Source organism: Gossypium arboreum, chromosome 6 (assembly GCF_025698485.1).
Source record: "Gossypium arboreum isolate Shixiya-1 chromosome 6, ASM2569848v2, whole genome shotgun sequence".
Lineage (NCBI taxonomy): Eukaryota > Viridiplantae > Streptophyta > Magnoliopsida > Malvales > Malvaceae > Gossypium > Gossypium arboreum.
In genome coordinates this window covers 56,464,869-56,480,581 of record NC_069075.1, presented here as the reverse complement: position 1 = coordinate 56,480,581, position 15,713 = coordinate 56,464,869, and the positions used below count along the sequence as shown (strand labels likewise).

Here is a 15,713-nt window from a genome sequence, read left to right as displayed (position 1 = left end):
CATTATATTTTAATTTCTAAAGTATTATATAATTTTTGGGAAATTTTAAAATCAATCAACCACAATTTGATGTTTTCTCAATTTTGTAAAGTACTGGAGAGAGATATCAATTCATTAAGTTCCAAATTGACAAAGTATTTATACCAAAAAGAAAAAATAACGTTATTTTAGGCCCATTTGGGTCGAATTGTTTGGACCTATTTTGACTAGACTTCCAATTGGGTACATGCATAAGTCACCACCAATTGTTAGTGAATTTTAAGAATTGAAGTTATTTCTTTTTATATTGTAATAAATGTTGATGAACAAGTTTTCTAATCCAATGCTTCTTTTATTTAGGTTGTAAGATTACTGCAACTTCGCCTTGGGCTACGATGCGTAGAAATCTTAACCCGGTTGAATAAAAAAAAAGACATGCAAAGTCTACGTGTCAGAACAGAAACCAGGTCACCAGGAAAAACCAATCCAACATGTCAAATGCCAAGAGCAAGAATCATAGTGTACCCCATATGTCTAACAACTATTGGTTAAGACCACATCCAACTTATCCAAAGTGGAAAATCGCAGATAAGGTGCGTCGCAAACCACAACCAATCTACATCGCAGAAGTTAACACCATCAAATCAAACACCCCCCACATCAAAACCTACACTTGGCTCATTCAGATTGAAAAAACACTCTGGTTGTGGAGATGGCACAGGCAATGGCATCAATGGCTGGTTTACGTGGCTCTTCACAGGCTGTCCTGGACGGCAGCCTTCAACTCAGTGGCCAAACCCGCTTCAACATTCCTAGCAACAACCGAGTGGCTGTGGGTAGGTCTGGCTTCACTGTCAGAGCTCATCAGACACCGGCCGAGCCTGAGACTGGACGCAGAGCCATGTTGGGTCTTGTTGCTGCTGGTTTGGCCACTGGCTCCTTTGTTCAAGCTGTGCTTGCCGATGCCAGAAGCATCAAGGTTGGCCCACCTCCCCCTCCCTCTGGTGGACTGCGTAAGTCATCCATTCTTTTCAATTTATACAAATTTAATCAACATTGTTTTGTAGGCCATGGTCCATAAAGAACTTGAGAACTGGAATTTTAGCTGGAAAAATGGAATCATTATATATTTTATAAATGTTCAAATTTTGTAATTTGATGATGAAATCGGCATGTCGGCAGCTGGAACTCTGAACTCTGATGAGCCAAGAGACCTTGTTCTGCCATACAAAGACAGGTTCTTCCTCCAACCACTTACTCCAGCTCAGGCAGCACAGAGAGCAAAGGAATCAGCCAAGGACATTCTGGGTGTCAAGAACTTGATTGACAAAAAAGCCTGGCCTTATGTCATGAATGATCTCCGTCTCAAGGCCGAGTATCTCCGCTATGACCTCAACACCGTCATTGCTGCCAAGTCCAAAGATGAGAAGAAAACTCTCAAGGACCTCACCAAGAAGCTCTTCAGTACCATCGATGATGTATGTTTTTGAAGTTTTGCTTTAGGTTTACCTGCATAATTGCTAGCATCATTTAACATGGTAAATTATCATGAATTTATGATATATTTTTTCCTTTTGGTTTTTCTTACAGCTTGACCATGCAGCCAAGATCAAAAGCACCCCTGAAGCAGAGAAATCTTACGCTCAGACCATATCTAGTCTGAATGATGTTCTTGCCAAACTGGGCTAAGAGAATGCTTAATTGTATTTTGATGTAAGATAGCTTTGTTCATCGTTTGTAGACACACTTTCATTTCTATGCTATCTGAAGGAACCTTTACCACTTAACGAAATTGAAACTTGTTTAAACTAATAACCAATCAATTTAAGCTTTGTTGGTAAACAAGGCACACTTTTTGCCTAGCTTCCTTGCAGTCGGAATGTTTAGACTGAACTGTTTCCCCTTAGATTCCATTAAAGTTCACAAAAGTTCGTAAGAAAATGATCCTCCAAGCTTAATTTGTAAACAAGTTATCATTCCTTAACTCATCAGTTCATAGGCACAGAAGAAGAACCACCAAATATCACTCACAGTTGAAGTGTTGCAGTTCAAGTAGAGAGAACAGGCGCATCCCAAAATCATACAATTCATTTTGATCCCAAAACAGAGCTAATATAAAATACCAACTGCAAAACAAAGATGATTATCAAAGTTTCAGTTCCAAAATTCAATTCATCATGTAACTTTGAGGTTCGATACCAAAAGCTAAAGCTGCAGAAAACCACTGAGTAGAAAACAGATCAATATTACCTCCGCCACTAACATGAAAGTAGTTGGCTGCAAGAGGTAAAAAAAAACCACTTGCTTTTAGATACTCGTTCAGACTAGATTAACTAAAATGAAAGATAAAATAGCTATGGTAAAACCATGGCACTACTCTGCAGGCATTTTCATCTTATAACGACAGAAATTATTCGTCTTAGCAAGCTTCACGAGTTCCTTTGCATCTTCAATGTTGGAGGCTTTGACCAATTCATCCACCACTCGCTGTAACAATGCAGCATCAACCAATTTCTTCCTACCAAAAATCTCCTTGCACAGCTCAATGGCAAAACTCAAATCACCCTTCTCACAAAGGAATGGAACTAACATCGTAAAAGTCAGCTTATCTGGTGCACATTCATTTTTCCCTATCTGATTATACCACTCTTTAGCTTCTTCCAATTTTCCCTCATTAACAAATCCTCTAATCATATAATTGAAGGTAAACACATCAAGCTTAAGTCCTTTACTCCTCATTTCTTCAACCAAGTTAACTGCCTCTTTCATTTTCTTTTCAGTTGAAAATCCAAGCAACTTAGCATTATAACTCCTAATATCAGGCTCCACATTTTTCTCCACCATTTTACCCCATATCTTCTCCCCATCATCAAACCTTCCATTCTTAAAAAACTCGTATAAAAGCGTGTTAAAAGTAATCACATCCGGCTGCACACCCTTCTTCTCCATCTCATCAAGCATCAATCCAGCAGAATCTAAAGAACCCATCTCACAGAAAGCCTTTATAACCGTATTATAAGAAACCAAATCTGGCTCAACTGACAACTTTTCCGGCAGCTCCTTGAAAAACCCATTAACCTTATCAAACTTTTTGGCATTCACGCAAGCTCCCATAAGAGCATTGAAAGACAGCAATCCTCTATTCGGCATTTCATCAAACACCTTGTAAGCTTGCTCAAACATGCCCGATTTACCGTACAAATGGATTAATCTAGCAGCAAAGCCTTCTTTGGAAATATCTTGGTATTTCTTTTGATCTTCCAGGACTTCTTCGATCCATTGGAAGCGCCCAGCTGAAGCAAGGCGACGAACAATATCTTCATAGATGCCGCTTCGTCTGCGGAAGCGGCTGTACTCGCAAGATTTCTTGAATTTTTCAACGAGACGCTTGAGGTCCCGCTCTTTGTAGAGATCCTCCGAGAATTTCCGAACGGAGTCGGGCTGTGGGTTTGGGGTTGTGGAGAAGGTGCGGCGGAGGACGCGAGTTAGAGATGACATTTTTAGGGGTTTAAGGACGCGTGTAGCTGTACGAGTGTAGAATGAGGGTTTTAGCGTAAGAAGCTTCGGTTTTATTGTTGGTTTTCCTTTTAGTTTTTTTTAAAAATAAAAAAAAAACACTTAGTCAAGCAGCCATTTTATCTAAAAAGGCCCTTTAAAAAATTTAATTACGGAAATGAGCCGTTTATTGGTTTATTTATCGGATTAGGCCATTTTTCACAAAAACGCATCTACATAAGTGCGTTTTTAGGGTACGTGTCAACAAAACGCTCCCTTAGAAAAGTATTTTGCCTGTTTTTTAAGGTTATGATTTTTTATTATTTAATTAATTTAAGGTTAGGGTTTTTTAGAATTTAGAGTTAGGTTTTTTAAGTTATGGTTTTTTAGGGTTTTAGGATTTAGGATTTTAGGAAAAATTAATTGAATTGGGGTATAAATCAACTATTAATTTAAATATTAAATATTAAATTAGAGTTTAGGGTATTAAGGTTAATTGATTAAATTAGGGATTGATTTAGGGTTTAGGGTTAATTGATACATAATAGTTTAAACATATTATTTTAATATTTTATTTCTTATAATATTTTATTAAAAACCCTTAAATAACTCTTAACGTGTAAATAATAAGTTGGTAATTCGATTACTTCAGTGTTTAGGTTTTTTCCCTTATCAATGGCTTAGATGTTTCTTTTACTTTGTAACAAGCTCATTTCTGTTTTTTTTTAATTATTAATTTTCAATATACATACACAAAAAAAAAATTCTCAAAGATAACACGAAAAAAAAATTCTCAAAGATAACATGATTGCAGCATATATACATACTGGCGCTATGCTAAGTTCAAGGTTTCGAGAAAAAATAATTGAATTAGGATTTAGGATTTTAGGGTTAATTCATTAAATTAACTATTAATTTTAAATACTAAATATTAAATTAGAGTTTAAGGTATTAGGGTTAATTCATTAAATTAGGGTTTAGGTTTTTTAAATAAATTTATGTTTAGGGTATTAGAAAAACATATAAGCAATATAAATTTTTTTGTCTTAGGGTTTAAGGTTTAGGGTTTCTACAAGAATAATTCTGATTATACGTTTCTGAACAAATAGTGTCGAAAAAAGCTTTAAGTGCACTGTTAGCAAAATTTCTGGAAAAAGCTCCCACATGGACGCTCTTTTGCTACAGTAGTTCGTAGAAAAATAATTCTGAGTAGACGTTTCTGAACAAATAGTGTCGAAAGGATGCACTGTCAACAAAATTTCTGGAAAAAGGTTCCACGTGGACGCTCTTTTACTACAGTAGTTCGTAGAAAAATAATTCTGAGTAAACGTTTCTGAACAAATAGTGTCGAAAATGCTTCAAGCAGGATACATTGTCAGCAAAATTTTAGAAAAAAGCTCCCACATGGACACTCTTTTGCTACAGTAGTTCGTAGAAAAATGAGGCTATAAATGAGCCAAATTTTATTCTCAGGTTGCATAACTTACAACAAAAAAAATTAGAGAGGTTAAGAAGAAAAGAAATTGAAGATGAGTGAACGTATTTGTGCTATTATTTACTATGATGGTGAGGTCTGTAACACCGAGAACGGTGTTGTTTTTCTATCAGAGAACACAACGAGACTGGTTTTTAACCAGAACATAGATTTGACAGAACTTCGTAAAAGAATTAGGCGTAAAATCTTCGGAACGACACCAATGAAAGTTTTGTCTATTAAGTATTGATTTAGTGGTTCAGTTGATCCTGTGACATATGACTCATTCGACATCAAAGACGCTCGTAGCTTGGAGGCAATGGTGCAGACTCATCTCGCTAGTGGGTCACTTTATCTTGAGTTATATGTACAATTTTCATCGTCAAATGATTCATTTGCAGCTTCAATATTTACTGCTGGTCGAGAGGAATACACGACCCCGTTCGACACTCCGTTAGTAGGTGGCAAAACACGGAAGCGTCTGTGTTTAGTAGCAGTATGGAATATCCAACCCCTATACGACACTCCGTTAGTGGATGGGACATGCACCTCAGTGGGTCCATGTTTGATGCTGGAAATATGTACTAGGGAATGACATCAACTTCTAGTGGTTGGCAATCCACATCTGTTTGGAGACATTGTGAAACATCCATAAGGAGGGATGATATACTCCCTACGATGTCCACCGACGAGGGGACCTTCTACGTTGTACATGATGATAGGTCAGATAATGAGTCTGATGTGGATCCACCTCGAGAGGCCAGTCTCGATGGTGTAGAAGTTGCATTATTTTCTGAACCAGAGCTTGTTCCAACCATACTTGAAGATGTTGAAGGGGGTTCAGATAATGAAGAAGAAGATCTGCGATTTAGGGCGTACTCACCTCCAGCCTATATGCATAATATCGATCTATCTCAAGATGATGCGTCGGAGCTTCCAGATCTACCACACAGAAGGCGTGACCATCCAAGTTCCTTATTAGATTTAGGTGAATTGGAAGTTGGTAAGGATTTTTCCAATAAAGATAGTTTTCTTGGTACATTAAAACAATATAGCATCACGAACGGGGTTAACTATAATGTGGTTAAATCCAAATTCAATAAGTTTGAGGCCAAGTGTGCAGTGCAAGACGGTACATGTTCATGGAAAATCATGGTCTCGTTGAGGAAAAAGACAGGCTTGTGGGAGATGAAAAAGTACAAAAATCCACATACATGTGTTGCCGGTATAGTATCACTAACTGTTTAGAGTTTTTCAATAGTACTGTTATTACGTACTGTTGCATTTTTCAACGTATTTCGTTGACAGGTGTTTCAGAAGATCATCCCAAGATGAATTCAGATATGTTAACTACCTTAATACCACTAACGGTGAATGCCGATCCTAGAACTTTAGTGCCGGTCTTAATTGCCAATATTCGTAGCCAGTTGAAGTACACGCTTTTTTATCGCAAGGCTTGGATAGCTAAGCAGAAGGCGTTGGAAAAGATTCATGGTGGGTGGCACTTCATATAATGAAGTATGGCAGTGGTGTCAGGTGCTAGAGAGATATGTCTTAGGTTGCGTAACAGACCTTGAAACGGAACCTGCGTACTACAACAACCGATTGCTCGGTGGATGCCAAGTATTTAAGCGTCTGTTTTAGAGCTTTAAACAATGTCGAAACGCATTTCTATATTGCAAGCCATTGGTACAAATTGATGGTACCTTTATGTACGGTTGATATACCCATTGACTATTGCTAGCTGTGACACAGAATGGCAGTAGAAGAATCCTTCCAATTACGTTTGCAATAACACCAGGGAAGTCAGCTGATGATTGGGAGTTCTTTCTTTCTAGGTTAAGGAGGCATGTCTACCTCCAACCTAATATCTGCGTCATATCGGATCGAGGCACCAGAATACTAGCCGTAATTGAGCGACAGGGAAGCCTGTGGCAGCGCACACACTATCGGTATTGCCTAAGACACGTTGCATCCAACTACTACGGGCAATTTCGATTTACAAATGAAAAACGACAAGTGACCAATATGGGTATTTAATATCTATTAATGTAATTTCGTTTGAAATATTGAATTTATTTTAAATGGAAAAGTGGTATGTCATTTTCGCTATCAACTTATATTGGCAGAGTATGAGATAAGTAATGACCATTTTCATGAGATGTTAGCGGTTTTGCATTCAGTTAACGAAGAAGGCGCAGACTACCTCTGTAACATACCTTTCAAACAGTAGACACAAGCATACGATGGCGGTCTATGATATAGTCATATGACCTCAAACCTAGCTGAATGCATAAATTCTGTTCTAAAAGGAACACATCATTTGTCGATAACATCAGTTGTTTGAGAGACATATTTTTGTTTAGTGGCACTATTTCTGAAGAGAGCAGCGAGTTATAAAGGCCAAATGCAAAGAGGTCGTGTATGGTGCGCAAAGGTATTGCAAGAAATTAACAAGGCAAAGGCGTGGGCGAACACCATGCACACAGTCTATCACGATCAAGACAATCTATAGTTACGTGCGACGGAGTTTGATAGACCGCATGAAGGTATTATTGGCGGGCAATATCATATACACTTGAGAAATAAGACTTGGGACTGTGGGAGGTTTAACGCACTTCGTTATCCTTGCGCTCATATAATTGTAGCTTGCCAGAATCTCCGTCTAGACCTCATGAGCTATGTTGACAGAGTGTACAAACTAGAAACCATTTACAACATGTGGAAACACGTATTCCTACCTATCCCAGATGAACGTAAGTGGCCGCCTGTATCGCTTGCTCCGTTTAAGTTATTACTGAATAGAGAATTGCATCACAAACCAAAGAGTCGACTTTGTTCAACTAGAATACGTACCAATATGGATATCTGAGAAATAACCAATCATCAGAAGTTGTGCAGATGGTGTAGAAACTCAGGGCCATACAAGTAGATCATGTCCAAATCAAAATAGTTGATAGTTGTCGTAAAAAACTATGTTGTATTATTTATATTTTATTAAATAAAACTATGTTGTATTACAATTATCTTATTCAAAAGAACTTTTATTTTTATTAAATGAAACAATATAAAATTTTTTGTACAAATATATTAAAAAAAATCAATATCTGTGACGGTCAGAATCAATGCCACATAGGGGTTGTCGACGGGTCCGTGTTGGATTCCTCCTTCGATCAACTTCCGGTGGGGTTGTGGTTCTTCTGGTAGTGGATTTGGTTGTGAGTGTTGGGAGGGTGACCCACCTTGATAGAATAATGACTATGGCGGTGTTTGCATCATCCATGGCGAAGGTGTTTGAATCCCGTAAAGTGATAGAGATTGGTAGAAAGAAGAGCTCCCCGATGGTGCCTCGTGCAATCCCTCATGTGACGGTGACCTATAGATCCAATGTTGACTCGGAATAATCGGGAACGGAGATGAACCGGGCCATGGATTCCAACCTGTCATAGGACTAGGAAAAGGAAACATATAAGGGTTAGTATACATATAACGGATAGGATAACCACCTGGCATAATCTAAAAAGGCTGTGATGTGGGTGTCATCAATTGAACTGTTAGGCTTGGTGATTGTGTAGGTGCTGTTGATGGGCTTGCGTCGTCGTCCCTTCTTCTTGGATTTTCACTTTTGCAATCCTCGATAATGACACCAACAACTTGACCACTTCAACGGTGCAAACGTTTAGAGCAAAATCGTGCAAATAATATACATATATAATTAAGTGCGGTATCTGTAAGTAAACAAGTCAGATTATAATATAGTTTAGTGTTACAATGGAACACTAATAAATATTCTGAGGATTGTACCCAAGGGATTGCAGATTGGAGAAATTATTATTAAATTAATTACAAAAAATAATTACTAATCTAATCAAGTTACAAATTAGTAGTGTGAATCCAATTTAAAGTATTAATTAAACTAATTAAATTAATTAACCTAATTGAATTTCTTATTTTTAGTGTCAATGATGCGAGCTTTGGGCCTATTATCGTTTAAATCCCTAATTATCAATTAAATCACTAATTACCTTCAACTGAGTTATTTATTGCCCTTAGCTAAGGATTGCCATCTAAGTCACTCTTTCGGTCTCTTCCTACACATACTGAATACCCTTTCAGTCTCACCATTTGACACAAGTTATACTCGACAGAATATCCTCTCGGTCTCACCTGTCTCGATATTTTACTAAGGGTGTCACTCCCTAATCTAAGTCACCTGTCTCGATTTTGTGAGCTTCTCATTAATGGCTCTCTGGAGTTTCCCAATAATAACTCGCTTGAACCTTTTTGATAGTGGCTCACATGAGTTTCCCGATTACGGTTATTATGAGCTTCTCGTTACATGGCTCACATGAGTTTCTTGTTATATGGCTCAAAAGAGCTTCCCGTTTATATGCTCGTATAAGCATCCTGAATATGAATTAATGGATTTCAGATTTGTACACTTCGTGTGTACTACCTGGATATCCATCGATATTTTAAATGATTTAACGGGCAAAATCCTTATACGAAAAAAAATGAATTAAAATGAACCGTTACCTGTATATACACGAAATGCAAGGAAATTTGATATTAATGAGTTCATAAGCAATTCTTGATATTCATGTCAAATGATTGACTAACATGTTTGGTGAAGTGGCGTGTTTAGGCTATTAGCCTAATTGCATGGATGCATTTTGTATGTTTATTTTAATGAAAATGAATGGTAAGTTAATTTCTTGTTATACTAACTTACTAAGCATTAAATGCTTAATCTGTTTTATTTTCTCTGTTTTATAGTAAATCAAAAGCTTGTAAAGGTTGGAAGCCGGTCGGAGCAACATCACACTATCCTTCAGTTCGTTTCAGTATAAAAAGAAATATTTCTTTTGGGTATGATGGCATGTATAAGCTAAGTTTGGCCAAATGATGGCATGAATGTGTTTGGTTGTGATTTTCCAATGGTTTTGCTTATGTTGAATATATTTTGATGTAAATATATATGTGTGTGATTTTATTATGCTTGATATGTGTTTGGTGTGGTTGAATAATATGTAGTTTATAAGCATGCAGTTGAAAAGATTGAAATAGTATGTTTGGTATAAGTAAGAAAATATGTGTTTTGATCATTATGGTAAATGTGAATGCTAAGGTGTATGTGATAAAATGACTTGTCTAAGACTTGATTTTGGCTTGATTTGAATGATTGATATTGCCTTGTGAATGTATCAAAGTGTTGATGTAAGTGGAAGACAACTTGGGTGAGAAATATGGCTTGGAAAATAGCCTATTTTTGTCCACACGGGTAGAGACACAGGCATATGTCTCAACCGTGTGTGACACACGGCCTAGCACATGGGCGTGTGGATTGGCCATGTGTCTCCTGCATCTTAAAAATTTAGAAATAGAATGCTCAAAATTATTCATACGGCCTAGCACACGGGCATGTGGCTTGGCTATGTGATCCAAGTCAGAGAATTACACAGGCACGAACACTGGCTGGGATACGACCGTGTGCCCTACTTCGAATGCCCACACGGGCGTGGCTCCCCTGCACCTAGTGAAAATTTTGAAATTTCACGAAAAATTCTCTGAGCACCCAGTTTAGTCCCGACTTATTTCTAATGCATATTTCGGGCCTCGAGGGCTTATGTAAGGGTCAAAATGGTTGAGTATGATTGATTTCTGGTATGGATGTTAAATGATATGAAATAACTGTATTTGATCTATAAATTTTAGTAATGCTCCGTAACTCTGTTCTGGCGATGGATATGGGTTAGGGGTGTTACACGGATCATCCCGGTTCTAAAAAAGGCTTCTATTTTAATTTGTTTTAATTTTAATTTTCTTTATTTTTCATTTGTTCGTTTTCTATTTGATTTTGAGTCTATAATTATGTATTTTATTTACAATGGTTGCTGAGCTTGGAGAGGTTATTATTTTGAAAAGCCTTAGGAGTGATTTGAAGTGATTATACATAAATTGAAGAGTCCGATATGACCCGAAAAGACAAATTTTGAACCTTCTAATGCGTGTCATGATACAGGTTCCTTTGTGTTACGACATAGAACTTCGACACAAGTTGTGTTGCGACATACAGGGGTTGTATCGTAACACGATATCGGGTTTTGCAACTTTTTTCAGCCCGTTCTCTGTGTAGCCGTCATCTCTTTTAAATACCTCACTTCTTGTTAGCCCCAATCACTTTTCTTAAGCATATTTTGGAAACCTAAAAAACCTATTACAACTGCTACACCTCTCTTCATCTTTCGCCAAATTTTTAAGACTTCAACTTCGATTCTTATATCTATCTTCTCTTTCTTTGTTAATTCTTTATCTCTTTTTGTTCTTTTCCTCTTTTTTGCAAGTTTGAAGCATCCCATTAGGATCAACGAACGTCCCGATACGTGCAAGATCATTACGTAACAAGGTTAATTGTTCTAGTCTTGTTCTATGTTATAAGTGGTGTTTGAGTAATTAGCTCATTAGATCTTTTAATTAAAATTGTTCAATGGTACCACGAAAAGCACAATGCACCAACGAGGCATCGATGGAAAGCTATGCCGGCCGCTTCCACAGCGAATCAATGGTGCAATATTACTTAGAAACGGATGAACGTATGTTTATCCAAGAACGGGGGTTCGATCCCTCGTTAACCAAGTGTGAAGCTACTTGGGAGTTGGTTATTTGCCCAAGCCCGCACTTATTTGTAAATAACTAACCCTACCCATATTATTTTTATTTATTTAAAATTTAAAATTTAAAATTTATATAATTTTTAATTTAATATTTAATAATTATATATATTTTATTTATTTAAAATTTTATATATATTCATCTTAAGCTTTTTAATGTTTACATTATAGTACTATTATATATAAAATAAAAAAATATACAACATTGTAAACTTTAAGAAAATGGATCAGGACTCGAGCCTCGAATGCTTAAGAGCCTGGTCAATTTTTTAAATGGACCTAAAATTTTTATTGTCAAAACTCATTTTTTAGGCTTAATATTTTTATTTAAACCTTCCTAAATTTCGAATAATCTTTTGGACTTGGAGCAAATAACTCGACCCATGAACGATTCTAGTTAGAAACCATCCTTTCTAAAAAGTAATACGGTAGGAAGGGTTCAAACGGTTAACTGAACTGAACTAGAATTAACTAAATTAACCAAACTTTTTAATCTTTTAACAGTTAACCGAACCGATTTTTTTTAAAAAAATTAACCGAACTAAAATAGTTCGGTTAATTCGGTCGGTTAACCAAATTAACCAAAATTTATATGTTTTTTTTTGTTAAAACAAGTATAAAACATATATAAAAAAATGATAATGTTCATTTGACCGAAATATTCAAATTAACTGAATTAAACTATATATAATTTGTATAATCAATTATTAAGTTCAGTTAATTTGGTTAATTCGGTTAATTACCCGATTTCGAACTGAATTAACTAATAACCGAACTTTCAAAAAATCATTAACCAACCTCCGACCGAATTACATTGGTTAAGCCACCGATTAATTGAATTAGATCGATTAGATCGATTTGTTTAGTTTTAATCGAAATTTTAACTCCTCTAACCGTAAAATTCAATTAAATCAATTAGCAACAAGTTTTTATCATCCCCAATCTTAAAATTTATGATTACACAAAATTCATTTCATCAACATTCAAATAAATGAATCTTCAAAAAAGAAAAAAAAAAACAAATGGAACAATTTCTAAGTTTCAAACCACAAGCTACCAGTTGTAAAAAAATATCCTGACAGTCAAGATACCTTCCAAGCTTCCTTCTATATATGGAGGATTATGTCATGGCTGTTGTGTTGGCAATTGCTTGCTACATTTAAGTCACAATGTTAGCTAAGAGGGCCCATACCTAATTCCTTGTTCCAAAGGCAGCTCTCGCTTATTTCTTAAATAAAAACCAGTTGTTTTCCTCATAGTAACATAGGGATGGATGACATAAAACTTGAGCCCCAATCTATGAATGATTTTAATACAAAATCTAAACAAACCCAAAAAGAAGACAACATTTTCTATTTTATGTCAAGTGCTGTTAACTAATACCATGAACAAAATGATGGAAATACCCTTTAGAATAGCTAAACAAATTCTATAATTCTTAGCTTGGAAATTTAAGAAAACGACTTTTAAGTTTGTTGAGTATGAAGAAGCTAGGTGAAAGAGACGATCATTCCATTAACAGGTTTATGAACTCCCAAAATTTGTCACTTGATTGCAAAATCTTATCTTCCATTTCCCATCTTTACATTCATCTCCACATATACCATCTACAATACAAACTCATTTTCCCCATCTTGTTTTGGAAAGAAAAAAAAAAGAAAAAAAGAAAAACAAAATCTCTCTTGAAAATGAAGCAATGGAACAAATCATCTCTGAACTTGAAATCCCATCTTCTTCCTTCCAAGAATTTCCGCCAGAACTCCTGCATTTTAAGACCCATTTTCAGATGATTTAACAACACAATTCTAAGAAAAAGAAATAGAAAACTTGAAAGATCTAGACTATTTCTAATACCATCCTCTGCCCAAAACAGAGGAAATTAGCATAACCAAAGAAACCAATAATTGTAAACAAATCCAAGATCCAACTCAATTAGTAGGAGAAGAAAGATTACCTTGACGCTTGCAAACAGGAGGATCTTCAAAGAGGGAAAGGGAAAGTTGTTTATGGGCAACCCCGATATCAAACAGAATAAGGCCAGAAGAAGGATCATTAACAGTGATACCTTTAACATTAAACCACACAAACAGCTCTTCCTGAGAGAGGCCTTCAAGTCCCACAAGTCCACCATAGCTAAGATTAGCTGTGACCACACGGTCAAAGTGTACCCTCCCATCAAACTTGGCCATGCATGGGGTTTCCAGGTGCACTTCAAGGCGACCATCATCAGGGTCAAATTTATAGGATTTAACATTGTCTGGGAAAAGACCAACAGGCAAGCCTTGACTCTGAAGGAGATCATGTAAGGAAGAGGCGACTAAGAGAGGGAGAAGAAGCAGAGTACCGAATAAAGTTATGGATGTCAGAATTTTCGGAGATGGAGACATTGTTGGGATGATTTTCCAAGATTGGGACACAAACTTGGGAGATCTGAGGTTTTTCTTCCTTCCAAGGGTTTAAAACTTTAAATTTAAGGTTGATTTTTAGGGCTAGCAGAGTACTGTGTCGAATTCTATGATAGAAAATGAGAAATGGGGGCCAGGAAGGACTGCCCAATTTCTAGCCTGGCAATTTTTAATTTATATGTTGACCTTATACTTTGTTCCTGTTATGTGAAATTGACCTTTCACTCCTTGTATTTTTTACATATTTGAAATTTAGTCTTTCTTTTCTTTAATCTTATGAATTCAGTCCTTTTACTAATTTGATTTAATAATTGAAGGCCAAATAAGTAAATAAAAACGTAAATAAAAACTATTTGAATATGGGTTTGTAAGGTTTCAAATTCTAAATATGGGTTTGTAAGGATTTTCAACATTTTTTAAAGTGAAAATTGATATATATTTTTTAATTATAGGGCTTCAACACTATTTTAAATTGGCCACATATGCATTTCTTTCAAAAGAAAAAGGGTCATATAATTCAATTTAACGAAAACCCTTTATCGGTATTATTAAATCGAAAGATTAAATTTTAAATGTGTAAAAGATGAAATTATAGGAAAAGTAGAGGATGATTTTGGAAATCTAAATTTTGAAGAAGGTTAGTGAAAGGAATCTGATAGGTAACAAGGGTTGATTACTCGTTGGGACGGCCAATAATGATATAAGAGACAGACAGTAGTTACATACCCCAACGCCATGCTTGAAAATTACGAGGTTTGAGATTGACAGCTTTCTTTGTAATACATACATTATATCACCTAACAGGTTTGGAAACAATAAAAAAAAAAAAAAACATGTAATTAATTAGTTGCCACATTTATTAAACAAAATCATTAGGGATAAACAAGAACAACTTTTCCTTCTCTTTATGACTTTTGCCGCTTCTTTAATGATTATTCATTGCCATTGGACTGTCTCGTGATGCCTTTTTTTTCACCTGACCCCATCTATGTTTTGTTTGTTGTTCCCGGCGTTGTTTTAAATTCAAACTCTACAAATTTCTTGTTCTGCATATTTTATATATTTGAGTTTCAATATGACCCCCAACATATAATGGCAGAAAGGCCAACGTATTTGCTCAACCCAAGTTGTCTTATAAAATTGAAAATATTAATATTGTACGAGCTTGCACTTATATTTGAATATTAGATCCGAATCATCTTATTGTTATATGATTCCAATGGAATGAGTCTCCATGACCAGTCGTCAAACATTTAGATAGCATAGGACATATGTAAAATAAGTGGATTAGAGGCACAAACCCTATTCTTACTCTGCCTAAACTGTTTTTTGATAACCAGGATTTTGAAGAGGTTGTGGCTTGACTTGCACCACAACCACAACATTGGTTTATTACTTGGTTATTTTACTATAAAAACATATAGTTGTCAAATATTTAAATAGGATTTAAAGTGACTATCTTTTACAAAGTAAGTGAATAGGCGACAAAATAGTTCACAAGAATACAAAGATTATGCGAATCAAGATAAAGGTTTGGTGGATATTTCGAAGCTAAAGATAATTTTCATAGAATGCTTATCAACTATTTAGTTACCTATTTAATTGAATCGTTTTGGCAACTTATGTGCTTGAGAGAAAATAATGTTAAACTCCTATGTTCATGTTAGGGACTGTTTTTGTGAGTGATTG

At 35.8% G+C, this 15,713-nt stretch overlaps 3 protein-coding genes across 3 annotated transcripts; 1 reads left to right on the top strand and 2 right to left on the bottom strand.

Annotated features, from left to right (window-relative positions):
• The first annotated feature begins 321 nt into the window (after positions 1-321).
• LOC108486678 (oxygen-evolving enhancer protein 3, chloroplastic-like) lies at positions 322-1,771 on the top strand. The gene is made up of 3 exons (XM_017790853.2): positions 322-992; positions 1,162-1,457; positions 1,570-1,771. Exons 1-3 carry the CDS (start codon positions 692-694, stop codon positions 1,666-1,668), a joined length of 696 nt encoding a protein of 231 aa, XP_017646342.1. The 5' UTR covers positions 322-691; the 3' UTR covers positions 1,669-1,771.
• LOC108486677 (pentatricopeptide repeat-containing protein At1g55890, mitochondrial-like) lies at positions 1,079-3,550 on the bottom strand. Its single transcript, XM_017790852.2, has 2 exons — positions 2,011-3,550; positions 1,079-1,488 (listed from the first exon to the last, which is right to left on the bottom strand). The coding sequence occupies exon 1, from the start codon at positions 3,475-3,477 to the stop codon at positions 2,353-2,355; it is 1,125 nt and encodes a 374-aa protein (XP_017646341.1). The 5' UTR covers positions 3,478-3,550; the 3' UTR covers positions 1,079-1,488; positions 2,011-2,352.
• Positions 3,551-13,142: 9,592 nt separating this feature from the next.
• On the bottom strand, positions 13,143-14,180 carry LOC108485503 (uncharacterized protein At5g01610-like). Its single transcript, XM_017789355.2, has 2 exons — positions 13,574-14,180; positions 13,143-13,381 (listed from the first exon to the last, which is right to left on the bottom strand). The coding sequence occupies exons 1-2, from the start codon at positions 14,004-14,006 to the stop codon at positions 13,326-13,328; spliced, it is 489 nt and encodes a 162-aa protein (XP_017644844.1). The 5' UTR covers positions 14,007-14,180; the 3' UTR covers positions 13,143-13,325.
• Between the last annotated feature and the right edge of the window lie 1,533 nt (positions 14,181-15,713).